Below are 25,979 nucleotides of genomic sequence, written 5' to 3'. Positions count from 1 at the left end.
ATTGATTTTTGCCATGAATGTCAAGTATGATCAAATGGCAAATGGAGTCTTTGGAAATCATCCAGAAACCATGGAAGCACAGGTTCGTTCGGATTCACCTCAATCATCTTCTTTTTTCAATACCAGATATGCAAGAATTGATTTTCCAAGATTTTGTGGGGAAGATGCCACTGGTTGGTTGTATAAATGTGAGAGATTCTTCGATTATAACTCAGTTGAAAGTGCAAACAAGGTGAAATTAGCTACTCTGCATTTAGAGGATAAGGCCCTACAATGGTATCAATGGTTTGAGAAATGCCATCGCCAGATTAATTGGGATCTGTTCAAACAAGGAATTATTTCCAGATTTGGGCCCAACTCTTATGAAGATGCAACGGGTGATCTGACCAAATTAAAGCAAACAACCACTGTGAAGGAATATCAAGAACAATTTGAAATTCTGGCAAATAAAACCTGTGAGTTACCAGAAGTTTTTTTCATTAGTTGTTTCATCAGTGGGTTAAGAGAAGACATTAAGGCAGGGGTGTTAATGTTCAGGCCTACTACTATAGTTCAGGCCATTGGATTGGCTAAAATGCAGGAAAATAGCATTGAAGCCATAACAAGAAGAGCAAGACAAGGGAATAGAGCAGGAGAATCTATTTTTTCCCATCAGGCCAAACAAAATCCAGTTATGAATCCTGTAAGGAAAGAACTACCAAAGGACTGGGAAGAAAAAAAAGCCAAAGGATTATGTTTCAAATGCAATGAGAAGTATACAAGGGGCCATATCTGTAAAAAGAAGCAGTTATATGCTCTTGAGGTTGAACAAGAAGATCAAGAACAGGTGGAAGACGAAGGTGCAGATGTGGAGGAAGACCAGGTTCCAGAAAAGGAATTACAAATTTCTATTAATGCCCTGTCTGGCTCTATTTCCTACAGAACTATGAGGGTAAAAAGAAATGTCAAGAAAAAGCTAGTTATGATTCTAATAGACTCGGGAAGTACTCATAATTTCCTAAGTCCAGAAGTAATCAAGAGAGTTGGGATAATGGCCTCAGAGACAGACCCATTACCAATTTTAGTAGCTGATGGCACCAAACTAATGAGCACAGCAATATGTAAAGGATTTCGGTGGGAAATGCAAGGCACTGAATTTCAAGCTGACATGAGGATTTTGCAACTCAAGGGCTGTGACATGGTTTTGGGAATTCAGTGGTTAGCAACATTGGGTCCAGTGAAATGGGATTTCAAGAATCTGAGCATGGAGTTTCAGTTGAATGACATAAGGCATGTGCTAAGAGGAGGAAAGAAAGAAGAATTGACAGTCATTGGGGCTAATAAGATGAAAAAGATAGTTCAGAAACAAGCACAGGGAGTTGTAGCTCAGGTGTACTCTTTTCAGGCTGAATGTGCTGAAATAGAGGATACATTACCACCAGACTTGGAAGCATTACTGGTTGATTATGGAGATATTTTTCAAGAACCTAAGACCCTTCCTCCAACCAGATCTCATGACCATTGCATACCATTGAAAACAGGGGCAGAACCTACCAATATCAGGCCTTACAGGTATCCCTATTTCCAAAAAACTGAGATTGAAAAACAGGTCAGCGAGATGTTAATTTCAAGAATTATTAGAACCAGTGTTAGTCCCTATTCTTCACCTGTGTTGTTAGTTAAGAAGAAGGATGGGAGTTGGAGAATGTGCATTGATTATCGAGCCTTAAATAAAGCTACTGTGAAGGATAAATTTCCTATTCCTGCTATAGATGAACTCCTTGATGAATTGTGTGGTGCTAAGTACTTCTCCAAGCTGGATTTGAGATCTGGTTATCACCAGATAAGGGTAACTCCTACAGACATTTACAAAATTGCATTTAGAACCCATGATGGACATTATGAGTTCATGGTAATGCCATTTGGGTTAACAAATGCCCCATCTACTTTTCAAAGCTTGATGAATGAAGTTTTTAGGCCTCACTTAAGGAAATTCATCTTAGTATTTTTTGATGACATTTTAGTATATAGTAGTACATGGACCAATCATTTGCATCATTTTCAAACTACTTTACAGTTGCTGCGAGTTCACCAACTATTTGCCAAAAGGTCCAAGTGTGTGTTTGGTAAAGAGGAGGTAGAATATTTGGGGCATTTGGTTTCAGAAAAAGGGGTCTCTGCGGAACCAACCAAGATTACAGCTATGACTAGTTGGCCAGCACCTGCTACCTTAAAGGAACTAAGAGGATTTCTTGGCCTCACAGGATACTATAGACGGTTTGTTCAAGGTTATGGAAAAACTTGTTCTCCACTAAATCAATTACTCAAAAAGGATTCCTTCCAATGGAACTCAGAAGCGGCAGTGGCATTTGAACAGCTTAAGGCAGTAATGACCACAATACCAGTTCTAGCTTTGCCTAATTATACTAAAGAATTTGTGGTGGAATCAGATGCATCGAGAAAAGGCTTAGGGGCGGTGCTAATGCAAGAGGGGCATCCAATAGCTTTTTGGAGCAAAGGTTTATCTACACGAGATCAACTTTTATCTACCTATGAAAAGGAGCTAATGGCAGTGGTCTTAGCTGTACTCAAATGGAGGCATTACCTTTTAGGTAGGAAATTCCTTATCAGAACAGATCATCAAAGCTTAAAGTACCTATTGGAGCAAAGAGTGGGCACCCCTTTTCAACAGAAGTGGATTACTAAATTGTTGGGTTATGATTTTCAGATCATTTACAAATGTGGAAAGGAGAATATGGCAGTGGATGCCTTGTCTAGGAGGGAGGATACTACAAATAACCCTGCTACTTTGCATGCTATTACTTTTGTATCTACTAGTTGGTTAGCTGAAATCAAGCAAAGCTGGATATCTGATCCAGTGGTACAACAAGTCATTGCTAATTTGATTCTTGATCATACTTCCCATAAGGGTTATCGTTGGGAGCAAGGGATTCTGACCTATAAAGGCAAATTGGTGGTAGGGAACACGCCTCAGCTCAAGATCTAGATTATGGAGGAATTTCATTGTTCTGCAATAGGTGGGCATTCAGGGATTAATAAAACTACTAAGAGAATTCAGAGAATTTTGTATTGGAAAGGGTTAAAGAATGATGTTTCGAAGTTGGTTTCCGAATGTGACATTTGTCAAAGGTTTAAAAGTGAAAATGTGAAATCCCCTGGATTGTTACAGTCTGTAGCTATTCCCAATCGAGTTTGGTCTGATATCTCTATGGATTTTATTGAGGGCCTTCCCAAATCCCACGGAAGATTTGTTATATTTGTGGTTGTCGACAGGTTAACTAAGTATGGCCATTTCATGGCACTTTCACATCCATACACAGCCAAAGATGTTGCTCAAGTATTCTTGGATCAAGTATACAAACTACATGGACTGCCCTCATCTATTGTGTCCGATCGAGATGTAGTTTTCACTAGCAAGTTCTGGCATGAGCTTTTCACTTTGCAAGGTTGCAAATTGTGTTTAAGTTCAGCCTATCATCCACAAACTGATGGTCAGACAGAGATCTTAAACAAGTGTTTGGAGAATTATTTACGATGCATGTCAGGTGACTGTCCTAGGAACTGGGTTAAGTGGCTTTCTTTAGCTGAATGGTGGTACAACACTTCTTACCATTCAGCCATCAAAACCACTCCATATTACGCTGTTTATGGTCAAGATCCTCCAGACCACACCTTCATTGCTTCCAACCCTTCTGCTGTGGCTGAGGTGGATAATTAGATACGAGAAAGAGCTTCCATTCTCAGAATGTTAAAAGACAATTTGCATCAAGCTCAACACAGGATGAAGCATTATGCTGATATGCATAGATCTGACCGTGAATTTGAACCACATGACTGGGTTTATTTACGGCTGCAACCTTATAGGCAGACTACTTTGGCTTTACACAGGAATATGAAGCTTGCTCCTCGATTTTATGGTCCATTTCAGGTTGTGGCAAGAATTGGAAAGGTTGCTTATCAGCTCCAGCTACCTGATTCTGCTCATATCCATCCCGTGTTTCATGTTTCTTTGTTAAAGAAAAAGTTGGGTCAGCACATCGTCACACAGCCTACATTGCCACCAGTCGCACCTGATGGTACTTTTCAAATGGAACCTGTGGCAGTGCTGGACAGACGTATGGTTAAGAGGAACAACAGGGCGGTGATTCAACTCCTCATTCAGTGGTCTCACTCATTTCCAAAGGATGCTACTTGGGTGGACTACCAGGACATCATCACCAAATATCCCCATTTCCAGCCTTGAGGTCAAGGCTGTTTTTAAAGGGTGGGAAATGTTATGATTTAGAGATTTGAGGAAGGAAAATGTCTCAAATCCCATAATAATAGATCAATACGATTGTGACTAGCAGGTTCCAATCAAAACCAAGATTATGATCCACACCTAAGTTTTCTCTTTAAGTGATAATTAGAGAAATAAAATCAATAACTTTAGAATGAATTTTTTTAGTGAACTTCTGTCTTTTTTTTTTTTTTTTTATACAGTCATTCATCAAAAGGTCATGCCTACTTTAGATAAAATGAATGAATGAACCAATTATTGGATCTTCTGGTTAAACCTGTAATGACCCAAAATATTTTTTTAAATAGCCAGTGCATAATTTAATTGAGCAAATTTTCGAATTTGATTGCTGTGTAAATTCTGTGCGAAAACAGTTCGGTTTTGTATTTTTTAAAAATAGTTCTCGATCTCAGAAAATTATGAAATGTTTATATGTTGTTCCCATATGAGTCTAGCACGTTGGATAAAAATTTCAAAATTAAATGATGAGTATTTATTTTATGAAAATTCACGGACTGATTGGTATTCAGTTTAATTTATAGCAGAATTTGAAATTGAGTTTCGGGTGTTCGGACCAGGATTTGATATAAATTTGTTGGGTCTATTTTAGTATATAATTGGACCATATTTAACTTATGGGTGAGAATTTAATTCAAGACCCATGACTTAGATTCAATTTAATTTGAGTTTGTTGAATGACTCATGTTTAACTGTTTGGTCTATTTTAATTATGTGATTAGTAGTGATCACATTAGAAGTTGTTATTATTTATTATATAAGATTATAATATATATTTGAAAGTTAAATTTGTGGTGTGTACCATACGGTGAAAAATTATATATTTTTGTAGTGAATAAAAATGGGTGTATATTTTGAAGTGAGCAAAAAAATATATTTTGTGATGTACAAAAATACTATATTTTTGTGATTAAAAAAATTATATCATTTTATAATTTATGTTATCAAAGTTTAAAATATTTTACAATATATTTTATATTAAGTTTTGTGATGTGAAACAAACCCATGTGGGGTTGTCCCCCACTCCCCTTCCCTTCTCCTTATTCCCATCAGACATCTTCCTCTTTCCTTCATTTTGCCTTTTTATTTTCTTTCTCTTTCATTTGTTGAACAGAGGGTCTTCCCTCCCCTGCCTCACTGCTTCGTCTCTTTCCCCCATGAATGCTCAATATTTGAGCTTAGAGTAAGAGTCTTTAGAGTGAGATTTTGCAAAAGTGTTGTAAATGAAAGTTGGAGAGCTCATCATACTCTTCGCGCTGGTAGTCTCGGATTCATGATAGGGCGATGTTTGCCTTCCAGATCTGCTCTTCTTTATTATTTGAGGTAGGAACTTTCTTCATATTTTTACATTAAAGCTATGTTAGGGTTATTTTGAAAAAATATATCATTATAAGAGGTACTGTGTATAGATATATTTTCAGATTTTTGTTTGGTAATTTTTGGAAGAAAAATTATGTTGAAATGTTAAGAACGTTGGTATTTTGAGATTGATTTTGTAAAAAATCATTTTGTGTTGTTAATTTTGTAAAAGAAATCCGAAAATAGAATTTAATAGTTGTATGGATTGTATCTACATCATATTATGATTATATGATTTATTTTGAGAAATATAAAGTTAAATTTTTTTTTTATCTTTGATTTGGAATTTATTTTTGAGAAAAATAAATTAATGTTGAGGAATATGGAGTAAATGCTTAAGTAGGAATTATAGAGTTGTTTTGGGATTAAAAACTCTAAAAGTGTTATATTCACGATATTTTATAAAAGATGATATGTTGATGATTAAGTTGTGTTCATTTTTATGAAAATAAAAATGTGAAATGTGGACTTTCAAACTCATAACCTTGAAAATGTTACTATTGGGCATATTTCGTAATTTTTGATGTAAATATCATGTTGATTAAGTAATTTTAGAAGAAGTTGTGAAATTGTTATTGGTAGAGAATTTGGTAAAAATATTATCTCTTTAAATAGCTTGGCATGGAAAATGGTTATGTTGAAATATAGTTATGTTTGAGGGATGAGGCATGTGAAGTTAAGTTTGGTATTATTAATTTGAAAATTTTTGAATATAATAAACTTACTAATTTAGTAGATTAAATTAGTTTTGGTTAAAAGGTTATATCTGTTATGGTTAAAAGTGTGTTATTAAGATTATACCATAACGTTTGACATAGTAGGATGGAAATGATAATATTTAATAAGTAGGAATTTCCTTTGAGTTATATATATGTTTTTGCAAGATTTAGATGATTTCCGAAATCATCCTTTGATTTGTTTTGAAAATTGATTGTTGATTTAAGAAGATGAGAGATTTTTTTTTTTTTTTTTTAAGTGGGTTTACTTTCTTGTTCCATTTAAAATAGAAATTGAGGATTTTGAACTATGAGGATTGAAGAGAGATGTTTTTGGTGACTTTCTTTCAATAAATGAAGATGAGTGGTTTTGGTAAGAAAATATAGAAATTGAGGGTTTTTAAAAAGATGTTGACAATCTTTGAAGATGTTGTTATATTTATTTTGTGTTCCAAAATAAATGATGTTTGAAAATTTGTTTATTTGTTTACATATAAATGATGGTTTTCATGGAATATGAGAATTGTTGAAGTTTTGGAAATTGTTGTTCAAAATGTTGATAGAGTCATGGAGTGACTAAATGGTTGAGATTACTCTAAGTGTGGGAATTTCGTTGTCCCATAGATGAATTGGAATAAAAGTATTTATATTCATCTTGAGAAATTATATTGAAATGAGAAATGAGAAATGAGAATTTTGGTCACAATTGGGAATATTGTGTGGAAGTATTGAAAGTGGAAGAAATATTGTATTGTATTATTAATCATTGCATTGGCATATCAATTCATTTGATAATGATGAGCTTTGAAATATGATTTGAAAACTTTGCATTGAGAAAGGAATGTTGGGAAACAAATTTTCATGAAATGATTTTGGGGTAAATACGGTGGTAAGTCTTGAAAGGTGGTGTAGCTAATATATGTTAAGCCTTCTAGTTAATACAGGTAAAAATGACAAATTGGAAGTACTTGTATAGTCTCCTTGCAGACACCAGCCTAGCGATTGAAAGGTGGTATAGATGATAGGTGTCGAGCCTTCCAGCTAATACTGGTAAAAATGACAAATCGGTAGTACTTGTATAGTCTACTTGCAGACACCAGCCTAGGAATTACCTGGGTCGTAATTACCATCTTGGGATTTTATTGAAATTGTTGGATTAATGTGTTTTCAAATTGGCATTGTGCATAAGATTTTCAAAAGATGAGAAAAATACTTTAAGCATGACATGGCATAGGCATTCATCTCATAAGACTGTATAAAATGGATTTGATGAATTGTTTAATTATTTGATTCAATTGATAATGAGATAATTGAATGAATTGAAAAGGATGTCCTGTTACCATCGAAACATATTTATTTATTTAAATTAACTTGTTGTGGTTAATTAAATAAATTGGATTTAAGAGATTATGTAATAAAATCATATGATTTTGACATGATATGATTTTACGTATATGTATGAGTATTTTGGTACCCGCATATCTTCTAATGTTTTAATATGAGATTGTTTGGTGAGCTAGTGGTTGCTTACCCCCTGCCTGTACATGTGTACAGGGAATACTTTTCGGATTTGAAGATCAAACAATAGGTTTTACCATTTTACAAGTGTAAGGTAGTGATGGATTGTACTACTTCATTTGTTTGTTTGGCTGAGTGCTATTTTTTTTGTAAAGAGTAGTGTCCTCTATTTTGTTGTAAGCCTCAGGGCATTCATTTTATTTAGATGTAAATGCCTTTATTGTATCACGAGAGGGAATATACATATTTAATTATTCATCATTTCATTCAAGGATGAATTGTCATTTCTAAATGAACTTAATTAATGAATATTGGTAATGTTATCCGAATAATAAAATACAGGGCATGACAAAACCCATCCGTTGAGGTCTGTTATGGTAAAGATTGAGAAAAATAAAGAAATATAAAAAATAGAATCAAGATGATAAGATGGAAAATGTGAATTTCTAGCAATGGTGAATTTGGAGTGGAGCTGGGCTCCGGCTTGAAAGCAACAAGCAATGGATTAAGCAACTTGCGCAAAACTTGAGTTCTCAACAAGGGGCAGTGTTTTTGTATGTCAATTAACATACAAAATTTACCAATTAAGACTATATTTTTGCTTGTTGGGTATTTTTATTCACTTTATGCTTTGCAATTATTGTTTTCCAGTCCTATGAAGAGCCATGGTGTCCATTGATAACCCAACTCATTAGTCTTTGTACTTTCAATCATCCCCAGATGTTGTCAAGGTAATCTTTTTCATTGCTTGATTTTCAATAGATCTATAGATCTATTTCCTAATTTAATTGTGTCTACTTGGAATTGTATGCTAAATTAGTGGCTTTTCTGTTTGCCTATATTAGTAATATTTTTTTTTAACTATTAGTAATATGTCGTATAGAAATTTGGACTGCATGAATAGAAGATTGAAATGCTGCTTGATTCTTTTGAAGAAATAGTTGCCTCTTTGCTTATATTTCTTCCTATTTTATGATGATTTGAGTGGTTTAGGTTTTAGCTGCATGTCCACAAGCACATGCTAATAAAAAGAGGTGGTTGCGACGCCCATTTGACTCGAGAAATCATGGCCATACATATGCCCATTACTCACAAGAGCTACTTATAGGAGATATGAAGAATTCTAGATTGTAAGGGTTTGAAGAATTCTTCCATACTAATTAACTAGCTTACTAAATGAGTATACCTTTTTAATTTGCAAATCTTCTTGATACAGGGAATTCATAACCAGTGGAGCATAACCATACGCGTAACCTTTGACAAAGTATTGGCTGGATGCAAGAAGGGTAAAAAAAACTATTAACTAATCCACCAAGTATTGTCATTTTTTGTAGGACAACAAGACTATAAACTAATCCACCAAGTATTGTCGTTTTTTGTAGGACAACAAGGGACTGATTTGTTCTTTGGTTCCCAATTTCATTAAATGGAAAATGTGATTATAACTATTCAATAGAAAAGAAAAAACAGTGTGTCTTTTGTGTTGGGGATTTTTTTGAAAAAAAAAAATCATTTCAATTTTGTTTTCTTATTATTTCTGCCAACAATAATGCAACCCCCATGCGTGTAGCGGGTGGGGGTCCAACTAGTATAATAAAAAATCCCAAACTACAAGTTAGTATAACAATAGCAACACAATGAAAACACACAATCCAACTACATCAGGAAATAGAAAATTCTGGGTCCACCAAGCGATCTTCAATCTATTGCACCACCAAAGGACTCCCTCTGTCGATTGAGAGGGAAATGAGGGGTTTTTTCTCCGTCACTCTCTTTGTTCTGTGTTGTTTTTGTTTTTTTCAGACTTAATCAAAACGACGTGATTTTGATTTCTCTTAATTTCAGCCAGTTGATTGAAATATAGAGAGATCACTCTATAGAAGGAACTCTGGAGGATCTTAATTTCAGCCATATGAGAGGTATGTGACCACTTTGTTGGAGAAATGAGACAACATGATCATGGATTCATGTGGAAAATGGGTATACACATAATCACGTTGTGTACTATTATATTCATGTGGAAATTGCAATGTTTTCAAAAATAAAATTAAATCAATGATAAATTTTATCAAGTTTAATAATTAAAATGATAAACATTTTCATGAATTGTAAATATTTTGTGAAGGCACCATTGATTTATAATTTTCCCATAATTTTTTTTCCCTCTTTCTACCTAATTCCAAAAAAATTTTGCAAACGAACTGAATCGTTCATAAATAGCTCATGGTTGGTTCGTCCTACTTATGGTAGTTCTAAGAGTTGGCAGTAAGATGCACAAAATATTAAAATATTTCTATTCTTAAGGACAAATTACACCGATAGTCCTATATTTCTGTCCTTGTGTCATTTTGATTTTTGTAATTTCAATTGACTCGATTTTGATATTAAATTTATAATTTTGTCTCAATTTAATTCAATTTATTGCAATTGTTAGTATTTTATGAAAGAAAATGTACACATAAACATGTATTATGATTTTATAGACAAAATTATTAATTTGTTTCATTCAGTGAGTTAATTTCAACTAACTTAGTGACCATTTTTCTTAAAAACCTAATTGATGTTATCAATTTGACCAAATTAACACGATTTAAAATTAAAGGTCAAAATTGAGCTAATTGAAATTATAAGGACCAAAATGATATAATGAGCAAATTACAAGGACTATTAATGTAATTTACTCTAATCTTAATACAGTTCACATATCTCAAAATATTTTTACATATTTCAATACAGTTTTTATACATTTTTTCAACAATAACAACAACCCTTACAAGCATTGCATAACATTCGCCATCGAAATCTTGTCAAGATAATTACACCTTGTTCAAGCATTGATCTTAAATGCAATGACTTCAAGGCTTTGGTCTCCGAATTCATGGAAAATGGGTGCGTAGAAAATTGGTTACACCCAAGTCTTTTAGAGCAACATGAACCTAAGAATTTGAATTTTGTTCAAAGGCTAAACATTGCCATCGATGTGGCATATGCATTGGAGTATCTTCATCGTCATTGTGAAATGGATTTTATTCATTGTGATTTAAAGCGAAGTAATATTCTTCTTGACGGTGATTTGTGTGCCCATGTTAGTGATTTTGGCTTGACAAAGATTTTTTCAACAACCAATGGAATTTCTATTCATCAGCAAACAAGTTCAATTGGGATCAGAAGAACAATTGACTATGCTGCCCCAGGTAATTGTTTATTTGTTGAAATTGATTAAGAAATATTATTTAGTTACATTATATTATTATCTTGCGGTGAACTAAAAACCAATTACGAGATTATATAGAAACTAAGCCATGTTTTAGAGATGACCGTCGGAAAAAAAATTAGTTTTATAAGGCTTATTTTGGGCCAACTTTGACACCAAAATTGAGTGAGCCCCAAATGTTTTTTGGGGTGGGTCTGAAGACGTGACGTGTTCCTTGTAGCTTGGCAAGTCACACGGTGAAGACAGTTTGTCAAAACCATTTATGAGTGAATATGAACTTGACATTGTTTTTGGGTTCACGGAATTAGACATTTAAAAGATTAAATGTGGGTTTCCTTGAAATGGGTTGTTCCACATTGAAACTTTAGGAGAGCTTGTGTAACGCCCCAAAATATTTCAACATGAACTACCCATAAATAATCAACATTTATCCAACAATAGCAATAATCTGCCCGTCTTTACATAATTACTATTGAGTCTTTACACAGGTTTTACATGCGGGTATACATTCATCAATACAAACATATGACTCTATAGCATGTAAAACATCCATTCTTAAAACAATACAATGCCCTTAAGGGCTTATATTTTTCAAGGCATAAGCCTGGTTACACAAAAGATGGTTTCTGCAACCTATACACATTAGCCCTTGGCTCAAAAGAATTACACAAAATAAAAGAGCTATGTACTCTTCTCAAAAACATCCACGCCCTCAGTTTGGCGGGATCACCACATCTTTATTTGCACCAAATCCCACAGGGGTGAGCACAAAGCCCAGTAGAATATTCCTATAAAGTATATACAGTTATGCTTTTTTCCTCAACATAAAAAAAACAAACATGATTGCAACGCCATGCCAAGATTAAGGTACTGAGGAAAAACATTCATTTTAATGCACCAATTCAAAATCACCATATGATCTCATCCATTTCAAATTCCGATTTATTAATTCAATAGGGGTGGTAAATACGACACTGATAATCCCTAGGCCGATGTCTGCAAATAGACTCTACGAGTACTACAAAACTGTCATTTTTACCGGTACTAACCGGAAGGCTCGACACCTATCCGCGCGGCTTTCGGGTCTTTCACTCTGGACACTCAGGCCACCTTAACAATTTCATCTACATCTCCTACCCGGACATACCAACGTATTTACCCTTTTTACATTTTCATAGTTCTCAACACAATAACCATTTCTTTTCCTTATAATGGAAATCTCAAAGATTTAGATGCACAATGCACTATGATAAAGGAAATAACATGTAACGCAAATGATCCTTTCCATATCTTAAGACATTTCTCCACTCTTGAGTATCTCTACTACAATGCCAACACTCACATTCTCATCTCCTCTTTTCAATGTTCATCCACATGATTAATATATTTCATCAACACGTAGTCACAATTTTCATATCACAAGACATAACAATTAAATCTCACCACAACCTTGCTCATTTATGTATTGTCAACAATTTAACATTAACACCTCATATTCATATAACAAGAAATTCTCAATTTTTTCCAAACATTGATGCAACTCACTCTCTTCATCATTTTAAAACAAGAAAATAAGAAGCTTCAAAGACATTTGCCATATTACCAAAATCCCCAATTTCTAGGGTTTTTCTCAAAACAATCACTTCCCATTTTATGGTGAAAACTCTCACCCAAAACATTTCTTTTCTTGGGTCAACAAGATGAATCCTCAAGGATTGACCAAAAATTTGAAAGTTAAAGAAAAGCCCTCTTTTGAATAAAATCTCTACACATTTTGAAATCACAAGATTTATATCATGACAAACTAGAAGGAACTCTTACATCATCATAAAAAGGGCAAAACTAGTATATATAACTCAAGAATATCCCAAACTCAAAGTAGAAGCCCAAGGAGAAGGGTTAGACAAATGTGAAGCTTCCAAAAATGGTAAAACCCACTTCTTCTTGGATAGAAATGAAGATCTTGAAGAGCTCAATCTTTTTGTCTAAGGAAGGAGGGTGAGAAGACCACTAGATCTAGGGCAAATATAGAGAGAGAGGGTATTTCTAGAGAGAGAAGCTCTCAACTTAGGGGTAGGATGAAAAAGAGATGAAAAAGTTATGTAAAAAGTTGCTTTTACAATCTGATATACGCGAAATCCGCTCGAGCGGAGAGTCTCACGCTCGAGCGTCAGACACAACAACAGCAACTCGCTCGAGCGCAAAGATCACCGCTCGAGCGTGGATTTTACCCGCCCAGTAAATCACAGATTGCAGATAGACGCTCAAGCACCAGAAGGGCCGCTTGAGCTCGGACACGCTCGAGCGTAAGAAACTCCACTCGAGCAAGAAAAACACTCTTGTAGCACTTTTGCAGAGACACTCGATACTGAAAGGTTGCAAACTTCGCTCGAGCATAAGAAGTCCTGCTCGAGCGGAAGACCGAAATTTTGGGCAACAAGCTTTTAGACCGAAAGGCAACCAACATGTTCTAAACACGCTCAAGTCATTCCAAAACTCAAATTCAAGAAGTGTAAGGAAGAAAGACATAACCGGCAACATCAGACAACAAGATTCGGATCCAGAATACCATGACAGTCGGGTAGAGACCCAGGGTCGCTATAGCTTGTATATGTATATAAGCTCTAGAGTACAATACTTGGGTTGGGCCCCAAGGGGCACCCCAAGTTTGTAGAAGGGAGGAGTTATGGACAAATGGAACCTTGGCTCTAACCACCACACACGCGCGCGCACCGCCACCCCCGCCGTCCGTGCCAGGCGCGGTTGTGGATTGTGGGTCGGGTCGGTTCTAATATTAATTTTTTGAAGAAAATTTATTTGAACTTTTTCCAAAAATTCTTAACAAAATTAATTCAATTTGAATTTATTTTTTCTGTCCATTTGTTACTTTCTCCAGTCCAATAGATCAAACAGTCTAAACAGTTTCAAATATGTTAGAACCCGAACAGTTATAAAACTGCCAGACAGATTTAAATCTGTCCAGCAGTTACCAACTAATAGAAACTACTGCAGTTAATAGATTTGAATCTGTTCAATTTAAACAAATCAAACTGTCAAGTAGATCTGTTGAAATTCAAACAATACTTGTTCATTTCAAAACCACCCCTGTTCGGTTTGAATATCAAACCTGTTCAGTCCTATATATACCAGATTTGTTCCAGCATTTCTTTCAATCCGAAAATTGATTGAAAATTACATTTTGCTATCCTATTTTTCTCTTTTGCATTACTTATTCTTCATTCTAGTTTTAGAAAAAATTAAAGAGAGTATAGAACTCAAGGTTCTAGTTCGCACGGACAAATTTGTTTGGAGTGCTACTACAAATTTGTGAAGATCATTATATCTTGGGAGATAGACGCCACTTAACCGTAAGCACCGTAGCGAGGCGAATCTGTCTTAAGGACAGAGTGTCCCACACTCGACTTGATCTTTTTATTTATTTTTTTTCATTCGGTTCGATAAAATAAATTCTGTAAGTTATTTATTTTATTTATTTGATTTTGTTTCTTTTATTTTTATAGAATCTTAAGACAGATTCGAATTATTCTGTTTATAGAATTTTTCGTTTGTTTCCTTTCTTTTTTCTTCTTCTTACAGAAATTATTTTCTGTGATTTTACAAAATAATATTCTGGTTGGAAAACAAATAGTAGTAATATACTGTTTGACGGATAGTAGTAATATACTGTATATTTTCTTTGACAGCTAGTAGCAATATACTGGTGTCATTAACAATTCAAAATATTTATTTGTGGAATTTTGTCAGAAATTAATTTTGGTTTTTAGAAATTATTTCTGAGTGTTCATTAATTAAAATTTTCTTTCAGTATTTTAATTATTGAAGTGTTACAGAAATTTAATTTTCTGTGTGGAATTAATTTGGTTAACTAAAATTTTATTTTATTTTCAAATTAATTGAAAAAATAAAAGTTACAATTCTTGTTTCTTTTATTTTACAGAATTTAATTTTTTGTGTGGAATTAATTTGTTTAAATAAAATTTTATTTTATTTTCAAATTAATTGAAAAAATAAAAGTTACAATTCTTGTTTCTTTTATTTTACAGAATTTAATTTTTTGTGTGGAATTAATTTGTTTAAATAAAATTTTATTTTATTTTCAAATTAATTGGAAATAAAAGTTACAATTCATGTTTCTTTTATTTTTATAGAATTTAAAATTTGGTATTTATGGTTTAATTTTCTGTGTAGTATAAAATTCTAAATTATAATTTTGTTTTATAATTTAGAATTCATGGCTACAAAAATTGGTCAAACTAATGTTCAAACCAGTACTAGTATGGTGATTGCCATTGCGCCAACCCCTCCTTATGTTGGGACTGTGCCAGTGAATCATGGTAAAAAGCTAGAGAAGTTCTTAGGAACTGATTTTTGCAAAGGCAAAGGAAGATCAAGTAGGAAGGTTGCTAAAGCCAAAATGATCGAAATGGATAAATGTCCAATGGTGTAGATGTCATAAATCTTTCTGCAGTTGTTTCCAAGGCAAACTTTGTCGGAAATCCTAAAGAATGGTGGGTGGACACTGGTGCTACTCACCATATCAATGCCGACAAAAAGATGTTCACATCTTATTCAGTGGTGGACAATGGTGAACAACTTTTTATGGGTAACTCTTTGACTTCTAAAGTTGAAGGATAAAGAAAGATTATTCTAAAGATGACATTTGGAAAGAAACTCACTCTCAACAATATGCTGCATGTACCAGACATTCGCAAGAATCTTGTTTCTAGGTCTTTGTTGAGTAAAAATGGGTTTAGGCTAGTTTTTTAAAGTGACAAGTTTGTATTACTAAAAACGGGATGTATGTAGGAAAAGGCTACATGTTTGATGGCCTTTTCAAAATGAATGTAATGACTGTTGTACCCTTCGTTATTAATAAAAATGCATCTTCTTTTTACTTGTTTGAGTCTTCAAATTTATGGCATGGTAGACTTGGACATGTTAATTATGGATCTTTGAGTAGATTAATTAATATAGAATGTTTACCTAAATTTGACATTGATTCAAATCATAAATGTGAAATTTGCATTGAGGCAAAATTATCCAAAACTCCTTTTCATTCAATTGAAAGAAGTACGGAACCACTTTAATTAATTCATAGTGACATTTGTAATTTTAAATCAATTCAAACTAGAGGTGGGAAAAAGTATTTTATCACTTTTATAGATGACTATATTAGATATAGTTATGTTTATTTAATTTGAACCAAGGATGAAGCTTTGGAAACTTTCATTCAATACAAGAATGAAGTTGAAAATCAACTTGGTAAGAAAATCAAAAAACTAAGAAGTGATAGAGGTGGTGAATATGAATCAACTTTTGGTGAGTTTTGTAAAGAACATGAAATAATTCATCAAACCACCGCTCCTTACTTACCTCAGCAAAATGGAATTGCTAAAAGGAAAAATAGGACTTTAAAAGAAATGATGAATGCCATGTTAATAAGTTCTGGATTACCGTAGAACTTGTGGAGGGGAAGTAATACTTTCTGCTAATTATATACTTGATAAAGTACCCCGAAAGAAAGTGAATCAAACACCTTATGAATTGTGGCATGGGAGAGTACCATTCTATAAATACTTAAAAGTGTGGGGGTGTTTGGCTAAAGTGGCTATTCCTAGCCCTAAAAAAACTAAGATAGGTCCTAAAACTGTTGATTGCATTTTCATTGGTTATGCCAAGAATAGTAGTGCATATCAGTTTTTGATTCATAAATCAGAATATTCCGAAATGCATGTAAATACTATTATGAATCTCGGAATGCATCTTTCTTTGAACATGTGTTTCCTAATAAGATTGGACAAGAGACTAGTAATAATAAAAGATCTTTTGATGCTTTTACTAGTAATGATCAAGAACAAGATCAAGAACAAGAACAAGAGCAAAATCAAATTGATGAGAGGAACCTAGGTGTAGTACACATGCTAGAACCTCAAAATCTTTTCGCCCAGATTTTCTAACATTTTTGTTAGAAAATAAGCCTTTAACTTTTAAAGAAGTTATGTCCAGTCTTGAGGCTCCTTTATGGAAAGAAGCAATATACAGCGAAGTTGAAGCCATCCTACAAAATCACAGTTGGGAATTAGTGGATTTGCCACCAGGTTGTAAACCTCATGGGTATAAGTGGATTTTCAAAAGAAAAATGAAAGCTGATAGATCAATTGACAAATACAAGGCAAGACTTGTGGTCAAAGGATATAGACAAAAAGAAGGTCTTGATTACTTTGACACATACTCACCGGTTATTAGAATAGCATCCATTAGAATGCTAATTGTCATTGCATCTCTATACAATTTAGAAATTCATCAAATGGATGTGAAAACCGCTTTCTTAAATGATGAGTTAGATGAAGAAATTTACATGGAACAACCAGAACGTTTTTCTGTTCCAAGAAAAAAGAAGAAAGTGTGTAAATTGGTTAAATTATTATATGGTTTAAAACAAACGCCAAAGCAATGGCATGAGAAATTTGACAAGGCAATGATGTCAAATGGATTTAAAATTAATGAGTATGACAAATGTGTTTATATTAAAAACACAAACAAATGTTATATCATTATATGTCTTTATGTAAATGATATGTTCGTCATAGGTAATAATAATGAAATGATTAAAACTACCAAGAAAATTTGAATAAACATTTTGACATGAAGGACATAGGCATTGCTAATGTAATTCTTGGTATGAAAATTACCAAAACATTGGAAGGTTATGCTTTGTCACAATCTCATTACATTGAGAAAATACTTGACAAATTTAGCAAAGACGATGACCATCTTGCTAGAACACCTGTAGATGTTAATTTGTTTCTTTCTAAGAATGTACAGGAAAGTATTTCTCAATTAGAGGATGCCCAAATTATTGGAAGCTTAATGTACTTGATGAACTGCACTCGCCCAGATATAGCTTATGCAGTAAGTAAATTAAGTAGATATACAAGTAATCCAGGAGTAGAATACTAGAAAGCAATTATAAGGGTTCTAAGATATCTCCGATTTACTCGTAACATTGGGCAGAATTATACTAGATATCCAACAGTACTTGTAGGTTACTGTGATGAAAACTGGATATCGGATACTAGAGACTCAAAATCCACCAGTGGGTATGTCTTTACTCTTGGTGGGGTGGCTGTATCTTGGAAATCTTCCAAACAAACTTGCATAGCTAGGTCTACTATAGAATCAAAATTCATAGCTTTAGATAAAGCTGGGAAACAAGCAGAATGGCTTCGTCACTTCCTTGAAGATATTCCAATATGGATAAAACCGGTGCCTGCTATATGCATACATTGCGATAGTCAATCAGCAATAGGTAGAGTACAAAGTCATATATATAACGGTAAGTCCTGACACATTCGTCGTCAACATAACACCGTGAGACAACTACTCTTTAATGGAATTATTTCTATTGAATATGTGAAGTCTAAAGACAACATAGCGAATCCACTAACCAAAGGGTTAGCAAGAGAGCTAGTTGAGAATTCATCGAGGGGAATGGGTCTAAAGCCTATTAAATAAGAGTTACCACAATGACAAACCAACCTAGTTGACTGGAGATCCCAAGATATAGGTTCAAAGGGACAACCAAGTTGTGTATGACTCAGAAGGATCACTGGGGAATCTAACTCCTACCCATTTCTATGATGAAATAGCAATGTCAGTAGCGTTTTAGGTTAAGTAAAATTTTAATGATTCTTATATCTAGGTAAACCTAGTGGAGTATGGTAGGATAATCTTCATAAGAATCACCTATGTGAGTGTGAACTGGGCCAGTTCTATGAGATTTGTGAAGGGCTACAAGTCTTTCGAGCACTCAAGAAAGACCAGGTTGTTCAGGGCCAAAATGAACACAATAGTGAGAACTAAACTGTGTCTGGTGATATACTATGTGAGTTCTATTGTCTTGGTTTACACAAATGGTTGAACAGTTCAAGACATCATGTTCACTGGTTAGCTAGTGAATCCGATAGTGTCTCATAAGGGAAGGTTCAAAGCCAAAAGCTACATATCCATTGCAGAATATTTCTAATTTCTGTACTCTCTGTAATTAGATCATGTTGTTGTATTTTCTCTCAGTCAAATTCTATTCATGTGGGGGATTGTTGGAAAAAAATTGGTTTTATAAGGCTTATTTTGGGCCAACTTTGAGCCCAAAATTGAGTGGGCCCCAAACGTCTTTTTCGGGTGGGTCCGAAGAGGTGATGTGTTCCTTGCCACGTGGCAAGTCACACGGTGAAGACGGTTCGTCAAAACCATTTATGAGTGAATGGGAACTTGACGTCATTTTTTGGTTCGTGGAATTGGACATTTAAAGGATTAAATGTGGGTTTCCTTCAAATAGGTTGTCCCACATTGAAACTTTAGGAAAGCTTGTGTATGTATATAAGCTCTAGAGTACAATACTTGGGTTGGGCCCCAAGGGACACCCAAAGTTTGTAGAAGGGAGGAGTTATGGACAAATGGAACTTTGGCTCAAACCACCAAACACACGTGCACACCGCCGCCGCCGTCCGTGCCGGACGCAGTTGTGGATTGTGGGTCGGGTCGGTTCTAATATTAATTTTTTGGAGAAAATTTATTTGAACTTTTTCCAAAAATTCTTAACAAAATTAATTCAATTTGAATTTATTTTTTCTGTCCATTTGTTTCTTTCTCCAGTCCAATAGATCAAATAGTTTAAACAATTTCAGATCTATTGGAACCCGAACAGTTATAAAGCTGCCAGACAGATTTAAATCTGTCCAGCAGTTACCAACTGATAGAAACTGTTGCAGTTAACAGATTTGAATATGTTCAGTTCAAACAGATCAAACTGTCCAGCAGATCTGTTGAAATTCAAACAGTACTTGTTCATTTCAAAACCACCACTGTTCGATTTGAATATCAAACCTGTTCAGTCCTATATATACCAGATTTGTTCCAGCATTTCTTTCAATCCGAAAATTGATTGAAAATTACATTTTGCTATCCTATTTTTCTCTTTTTCATTACTTATTCTTCATTCTGGTTTTAGAGAAAATTAAAGAGAGTATAGAACTCAGGGTTCTAGTTCGCCGGACAAATTTGTTTGGAGTGCTACTACAAATTTGTGAAGATCATTGTATCTTGGGAGATAGACGCCACTTAACCGTAAGCACCGTAGTGGGACGAATTTGTCTTAAGGATAGAGTGTCACACACTCGATTTGATCTTTTTATCAGTTCGATAAAATAAATTTTGTAAGTTATTTATTTTATTTATTTGATTTTGTTTCAATTTATTTTTTGTATACAAAAGATTGTCCCAACAATGACTTTCCTTGACTTTGCCTTATTGTTGTTATAGCTACCACAACTAATCAAATCAACCGTTGTCCTACCCCTATGGTATTTGAACATAGATTTTAACCCTTGAGATAATTTTATCTTTTGAAATGTTCGACTTTTTTTTTCTTTTTTTTTTTCAGCAAAAGAAATACAACTTACTAGTTCAACAATCATACAAAAATTAAAAATTTTGGGCATTTTTTTCACCATTTCATATTGCAGAGTATGGTATGGGTGAGGAGGTATCATCGCAAGGTGATATGTATAGTTATGGAGTGTTACTGCTAAAAATGTTCACAGGAAAAGGACCAACTAGTAATATATTTATAGGTAATGTAAACCTCCATAGCTATGTAAGAATGTGTCTTCCGGAGCAAGTAATGTAGATTGTTGATCCCCAAATCATATTGGAAATGGAAGAGGAGCCAAGTAAGAGCATGCAAAGTAGTACAACCAACATTTCTAAGCTAGAGGCTTGCCGAGTATCAGTCTTTCAAATTGGAGTTTTATGTTCTGCTAAAATGCCGAGTGAAAGAATGAGTGTGAAAGATGTTCTCAAAGAACTACACAACATAAGAAATATATTTCTTGGGGTTAGAGGACAAAGGCATTAGGATATATGAAGAAATGATTCTTAAATAAAGCCACATATGTATGTTATTTTGATGTTGTAGAATTTTCTTTCCCTTACTTTTCTCTCCCCCCTAGTTTTCTTTTCTAAAACTGTAATTTTAAGCTAGGAAAAGCATGAAAGTGGTTGTACTTCTTGTATTGTCATCAAATATTTATAGCTAGTTCAGGTCTCTATATGTTACATATATGTCTTTTATATTTATTTTGGTTCATGCTCTCAATCATCAAAAACTCAACAAAATCCCCGAATCAGACACCCACAAATTAACACGAATATGTATGCATATGTAGATTAGATATACAAAATTGCCAATGAATTGAGGGAAAATCAAATCGATAGAAAAATATAAAAAATTGAAGGAGTGGAGACTATCTCAGATTGTTCATCAGTTACATTCAAAGACTCCACTACCTTCTCCATTTTTGGATTTCTTGAAAGACTCTATGGTTTGCGGCCAAATAGGAGGAGGAGAAAGAGTAATGCTGCATCTCACTAATTTTGGACTTCCAAAATCAACCCTAATGATATGGCAAGCATTTATTAGATAATTTTTATGTTTTAATTGGTTCTCAAGTGATGTGACTTATGTCACATTACTTGTGGTTAGTTTAGGGGTCCAAAATTGATGATTCAAAGTGTTTTCCAAATTACAAATAGAAAATATGAATTGCGAAAATTTTACATTCTCTTGTTTTAAATTTTCAATCGTACAATAAATGATTTATTTTATTAATAAATTATTAAATCAATTAATATTTTAATAACATTATAAATCTATCTTAATTAATAATTTTGATAATTTTATTATTGTATAGAAAAATAGTTAAGCATTTTTTTTCTATTAATTTTGTTAAATAAAAATTCTTACAATAAAATATTTATAATCTCTAAAATTATAAATTTGAAAAAAAAATTATTAAACAATTTATTTGTAATTTACTCTTATTTTTTTTAGCACTACATAGAAACTGGGCTCATAGCAAATTACTATTGTTCATGTATTGACGTAATATCGCTAATATATTGAATTTTTACTCAAATAGGATGTTGAATTATTATTATTATTATTATTTAAATTACAGTTTGATAAAATGTAGGGAAATCAGTGTGGGGAACCCATTGTTCTCAAAGAACCCTTCCCTTAGGACATGTTCGGTGTAATTTTAAAAAATTGATAACTAAAAAGTAATTAAATTTTTTTTTTTACTTCTCAATTGTTAATTTTTTAAAACTTATTTAAATTATTTCTTGTGGTATTGTCATCAAATAATTTTAACTAATTAAGTTTTGAGGGAATTACTTAACAATTGGGTAGAGACAAAGAAAATACACAAATATGGAGGGGTGCAATAAGACTTGCACTTCCATAACTTTTCACTTGCACCCCACCACAGATTCACTTGTACCCCATGTTTTTATAAAATAAAAATTTCTGCGCCACGGTCAAGTAATCCCTCGTTAACTTATATGTTATATATATGCCTTTCTCTATCCAGTTTTGTCATGGTTCTGTGTTTTGGTTTATGCTCTTAAGTAGTTCTATTGTACATAAAAGAGCTTGCCTCAAAACAAAAAATTGATGCCACAAGAGCTAAAAGAGAGTGTGACAACCTCATATGCCATTCGTCTCTTTTCCTTTTTTTAACCTTGGATTTGTCACGTTAGTGTGTCGAGCCTCACTTGAAGCCTTGTTAATCATTTGGGTTGTTGTGCTCAAAAGTTTTCTAGAAATTCTTGTTCTTGTCTCTTTAGTGTTGATTCCCGCTTGTTCCGGAGGGTGCGAGGTCCGGTCCTGAGTGCCTAGGATTGAATGGGAAAATTCTGGGCTGGAAACCAAGGGCCGCACGTGCGGGGCCTAGGGCCGCACGTGCGGAAGAGAGGTTGCACGTGCAGGAAGTGAGGCCGCACATGCGGAATTCAGGGGAGGTTTGGAGCTGCACACTGCAATATATGCAGGTGCGGGAGGAGGTGCGGCAAGGGAAGGCCGCACGTGCGGGCTTGAGGGCCGCATGTGCAGGAGAGAGGCTCCGCACATGCGGGATGGGTTCAGTTCGAAAACCTTGTTTTTTTAATCTTTTAGGGCTGAATGTATCTCATTGTTTTCAACATCCCTTTCTCTCTAAAAGCATTTTTACTCTTCCTTCTCTCTAAAAACCCTCATCTAGCACTCAAAATCTTTGATTTCTTGAGATCCTTTAAGCCTAGAGTCATCATCTCTCACTAATCTTGAAGATCAAAGCTAGGGCTCCTTTTGGTGTAGTGGAAATTGAAGAATCTTCCATCTTGACTCTAGGGTTTCATCTCTTTCATCATCAAGCATTGAGGTAGGGAATCACTTGGAGTTATATATACATTTTGTAAGCTTTTGATTGATTATTTTGAGAACTCTTTCTTGTTGATTTTGAAAATGGGTTTTGATTCAAGAAATTGGGAATGTTGTAGAAGAAGCTCATCTTTTACTCTTTTTAAGGATTTTTCTTGAAATATTGGACAACATGGGTTGAGATTGAGGTGTATAATGAGGTTTTACAAAAGAGAAGGAAAATGTTAGGGTTTTTGTGAAAACCTAGAAATTGGGGGATTCCTTTTTGAAAATATGAGAATTTTATATTGATTGTTTGTAAGTATAATGACTCCTTGACGTATGAGAAATTGGGGACTATATTTGAACTTGTTAACAAATGCTTATATATGTTTAGTGATGAGTTGATCCTTTTGTTGAGTTCCATGAACCATTAACATTGAAATCGTTGATGTTCAAGAACTATTGTATATGGCCTTGAAATGGCTAAGGTATTGAGGATGGTACAAGATGTGGAAGGTTGCCACATGTTGTTACATTTGATTGAACTTATAGTATTTGTTGATTTATATTAAAAGGAGAAAAAAATGGGTTATGTGGTTGTCATTGTATCATTCATGAGATACTCAGAAATGGAAGGATGTTATGAAATTTTGAGCATCATTTGCATTATACATTCTTTCAATTGATTATATTGCATTTTAAATTGAGTTGAAAACGTTACATTGAGAAAATAATATTGTGAATGGAAACTATGGAAATGTTTATGGGGTAAATACGTTGGTAAGTCCGGTTAGGAGGTGTAGATGAAATTGATAAGTTGGCCTAAGTGTCCGGGGTGAAAGACCAAAACACGTGTAACGGAGGTACCACTTCCTTTCCGGTTAGCAACTGGTAAAGTGGGGTTATTGGTAGTGCTTGTTGAGCCTACTTGCAAACACCGACCTAGGGATTACATGAGTCGTATTTACCGCCCCTTTTGTTTAAAATTGGAAGTTTTGAAATTGTTGAGATCACAAATTGTTGTTGAAAAATGGTAACTTCTGAGAAGAGTATGAAATGAGTTTTTTTCCTTAAAATGGCATTGCATGGCATTTGCATTTGCATTTAAAATTTGAAAATCTTACATAAATGTATATACTTTGTTAAGGGTTCTCTACTGGGCTATATACTCATCCCTATGGGTTTTGGTGCAGGAAAGGACGTGGTGAACCCGCCAATTTACGGCGTGGAAATATGTTTTGGGAGCACAAGGCTCTTCATTGTGATTGTAAATTTTTGTAAGCCAAGGGCTAAACATGTATGGGTCCAAGGGACCATTTTGTGTAACCGGGTTATTGCCTTGGAAGATGTAAGCCCTTAAGGGCATTTTAATTACTTGGGACTAGATGCTCCACATGCTATAGATTCATGTGTTTTTCATACCATTGAATGTATATCCGCATGTGAAACTTTTGTATAAGCTCATTCATTAATCATGTAAAGACGAAAGGATTGTTGTCATTATTTAGTGAATGTTAGTTAATGTGGTTGGTTTTTGTTGAATTATTTTAAGGGCGTTACAGAGAGAGACAGAAAAAAAATTAGCTCATAAATTATCATACATCAAACACTAACAAATATCACTCATATAAACGATTAAAGTTTGAGGAAAATGTTTCATTCATATTGATTTTACTCTCAAAATAAATGATTTTCATACAATTGTTGAGTTTGTGGTGTCATGGTAATAGTAACATATTGTATTAGTTAGAAGCAAAACTAAAACTAATGTATATAGCTAATGGTAAAAATGAATAATCTTATTATGAGGAACACAAGATTTACTAGTAGAAAGAGTAGAAAAAATATGACATAGATGATGCTGCGGGAAATGCATAATAAGAGAAGTAGGATACTGATTTTAGGGACCATTGATTCAAAGATGAATACCGAAAGTAACATCATTCTCTAAACTCATTGATTAATAAAAAATATTGAGAATAAAAACTCAACAGATCATTGATTGAAATGAATATCCAAAGTTAGAAGAACTCTGTTTGGTTTGGAGATTTCAAATATAGTTTTCTAATTTTTTTAATTTGTATTTTTGTATTTTATAGTGATTTTTAAAAAAAAAATTTAATTAAATTTTTTTTTAGATCCACTTAATCTTGATATACTTAAAAAATATATAATTTGCACAAAAATCTTTAAAAAATTCATTGAATACAACAAAATCTGAACATCTATTGAAATTTTTTATTTTTTATATATAGTTTTTGTATTTGGTGAATCTTTTAAAGTTTTTTTTCATAAATTTTATGCTTTTTAAGTGTATTCAGATTGGATATATCTAAAAAAATATAAAAAAAATACATAAAATATTTTAAAAATTCACTAAAAACAAAAAAATACAAAAAATAGAAAAATTAATTTTCAAAAAAATTGTGTAAACCAAATAGTAATTATCAAATACTTATGTTTTCAAATATTTAGGGTGACCCTCAACTATTAGATCTTCGTAGATCGACTGAATGCTATTACGTCAGTCCGGACCAAGTCCTACTTTTCCTAAATAAATACGTCTTGATCTAGGCGGCCTTCTTTTCTAAATGGGGCCATATTTGGCTTTGT

General features: G+C 33.7%; 1 protein-coding gene across 6 annotated transcripts; it reads left to right on the top strand.

Moving 5' to 3' along the window:
- Positions 1-5,295: 5,295 nt before the first annotated feature.
- Positions 5,296-24,787, top strand: LOC145802942 (putative LRR receptor-like serine/threonine-protein kinase At3g47570). 6 transcript variants are annotated; one of them, XR_014344779.1, is made up of 8 exons: positions 5,296-5,620; positions 7,927-7,984; positions 8,542-8,621; positions 8,884-9,020; positions 9,107-9,176; positions 9,736-9,809; positions 10,981-11,084; positions 24,560-24,787. XR_014344779.1 is itself a non-coding variant. In XM_082895853.1 (6 exons), exons 5-6 carry the CDS (start codon positions 10,769-10,771, stop codon positions 15,570-15,572), a joined length of 537 nt encoding a protein of 178 aa, XP_082751979.1. In that variant the 5' UTR covers positions 5,296-5,620; positions 7,927-7,984; positions 8,542-8,621; positions 8,884-9,020; positions 9,107-10,768; the 3' UTR covers positions 15,573-16,019. The 6 variants fall into 6 exon arrangements, 1 of the variants encoding a protein (XP_082751979.1); XR_014344777.1 differs by having other exon boundaries at positions 9,107-9,809; XR_014344778.1 differs by lacking the exon at positions 24,560-24,787 and adding an exon at positions 15,352-16,019 and having other exon boundaries at positions 9,107-9,809.
- Positions 24,788-25,979: the final 1,192 nt, after the last annotated feature.

This window comes from Camellia sinensis, chromosome 11 (genome assembly GCF_055761805.1).
Source record: "Camellia sinensis isolate YWXY chromosome 11, ASM5576180v1, whole genome shotgun sequence".
Taxonomy (NCBI): domain Eukaryota; kingdom Viridiplantae; phylum Streptophyta; class Magnoliopsida; order Ericales; family Theaceae; genus Camellia; species Camellia sinensis.
The sequence above is the reverse complement of the archived record's forward strand: the minus strand, read 5'-3'. Positions and strand labels throughout refer to the sequence as shown.

Bases quoted from the DNA above. Each gene is read 5' to 3' on its own strand.
- LOC145802942 (XM_082895853.1), top strand. From the start codon at position 10,769: ATGGAAAATGGGTGCGTAGAAAATTGGTTACACCCAAGTCTTTTAGAG. The intron at 11,085-15,351 runs GTAATTGTTTAT...TTTATAATTTAG, and splicing joins AATTGACTATGCTGCCCCAG to AATTCATGGCTACAAAAATT.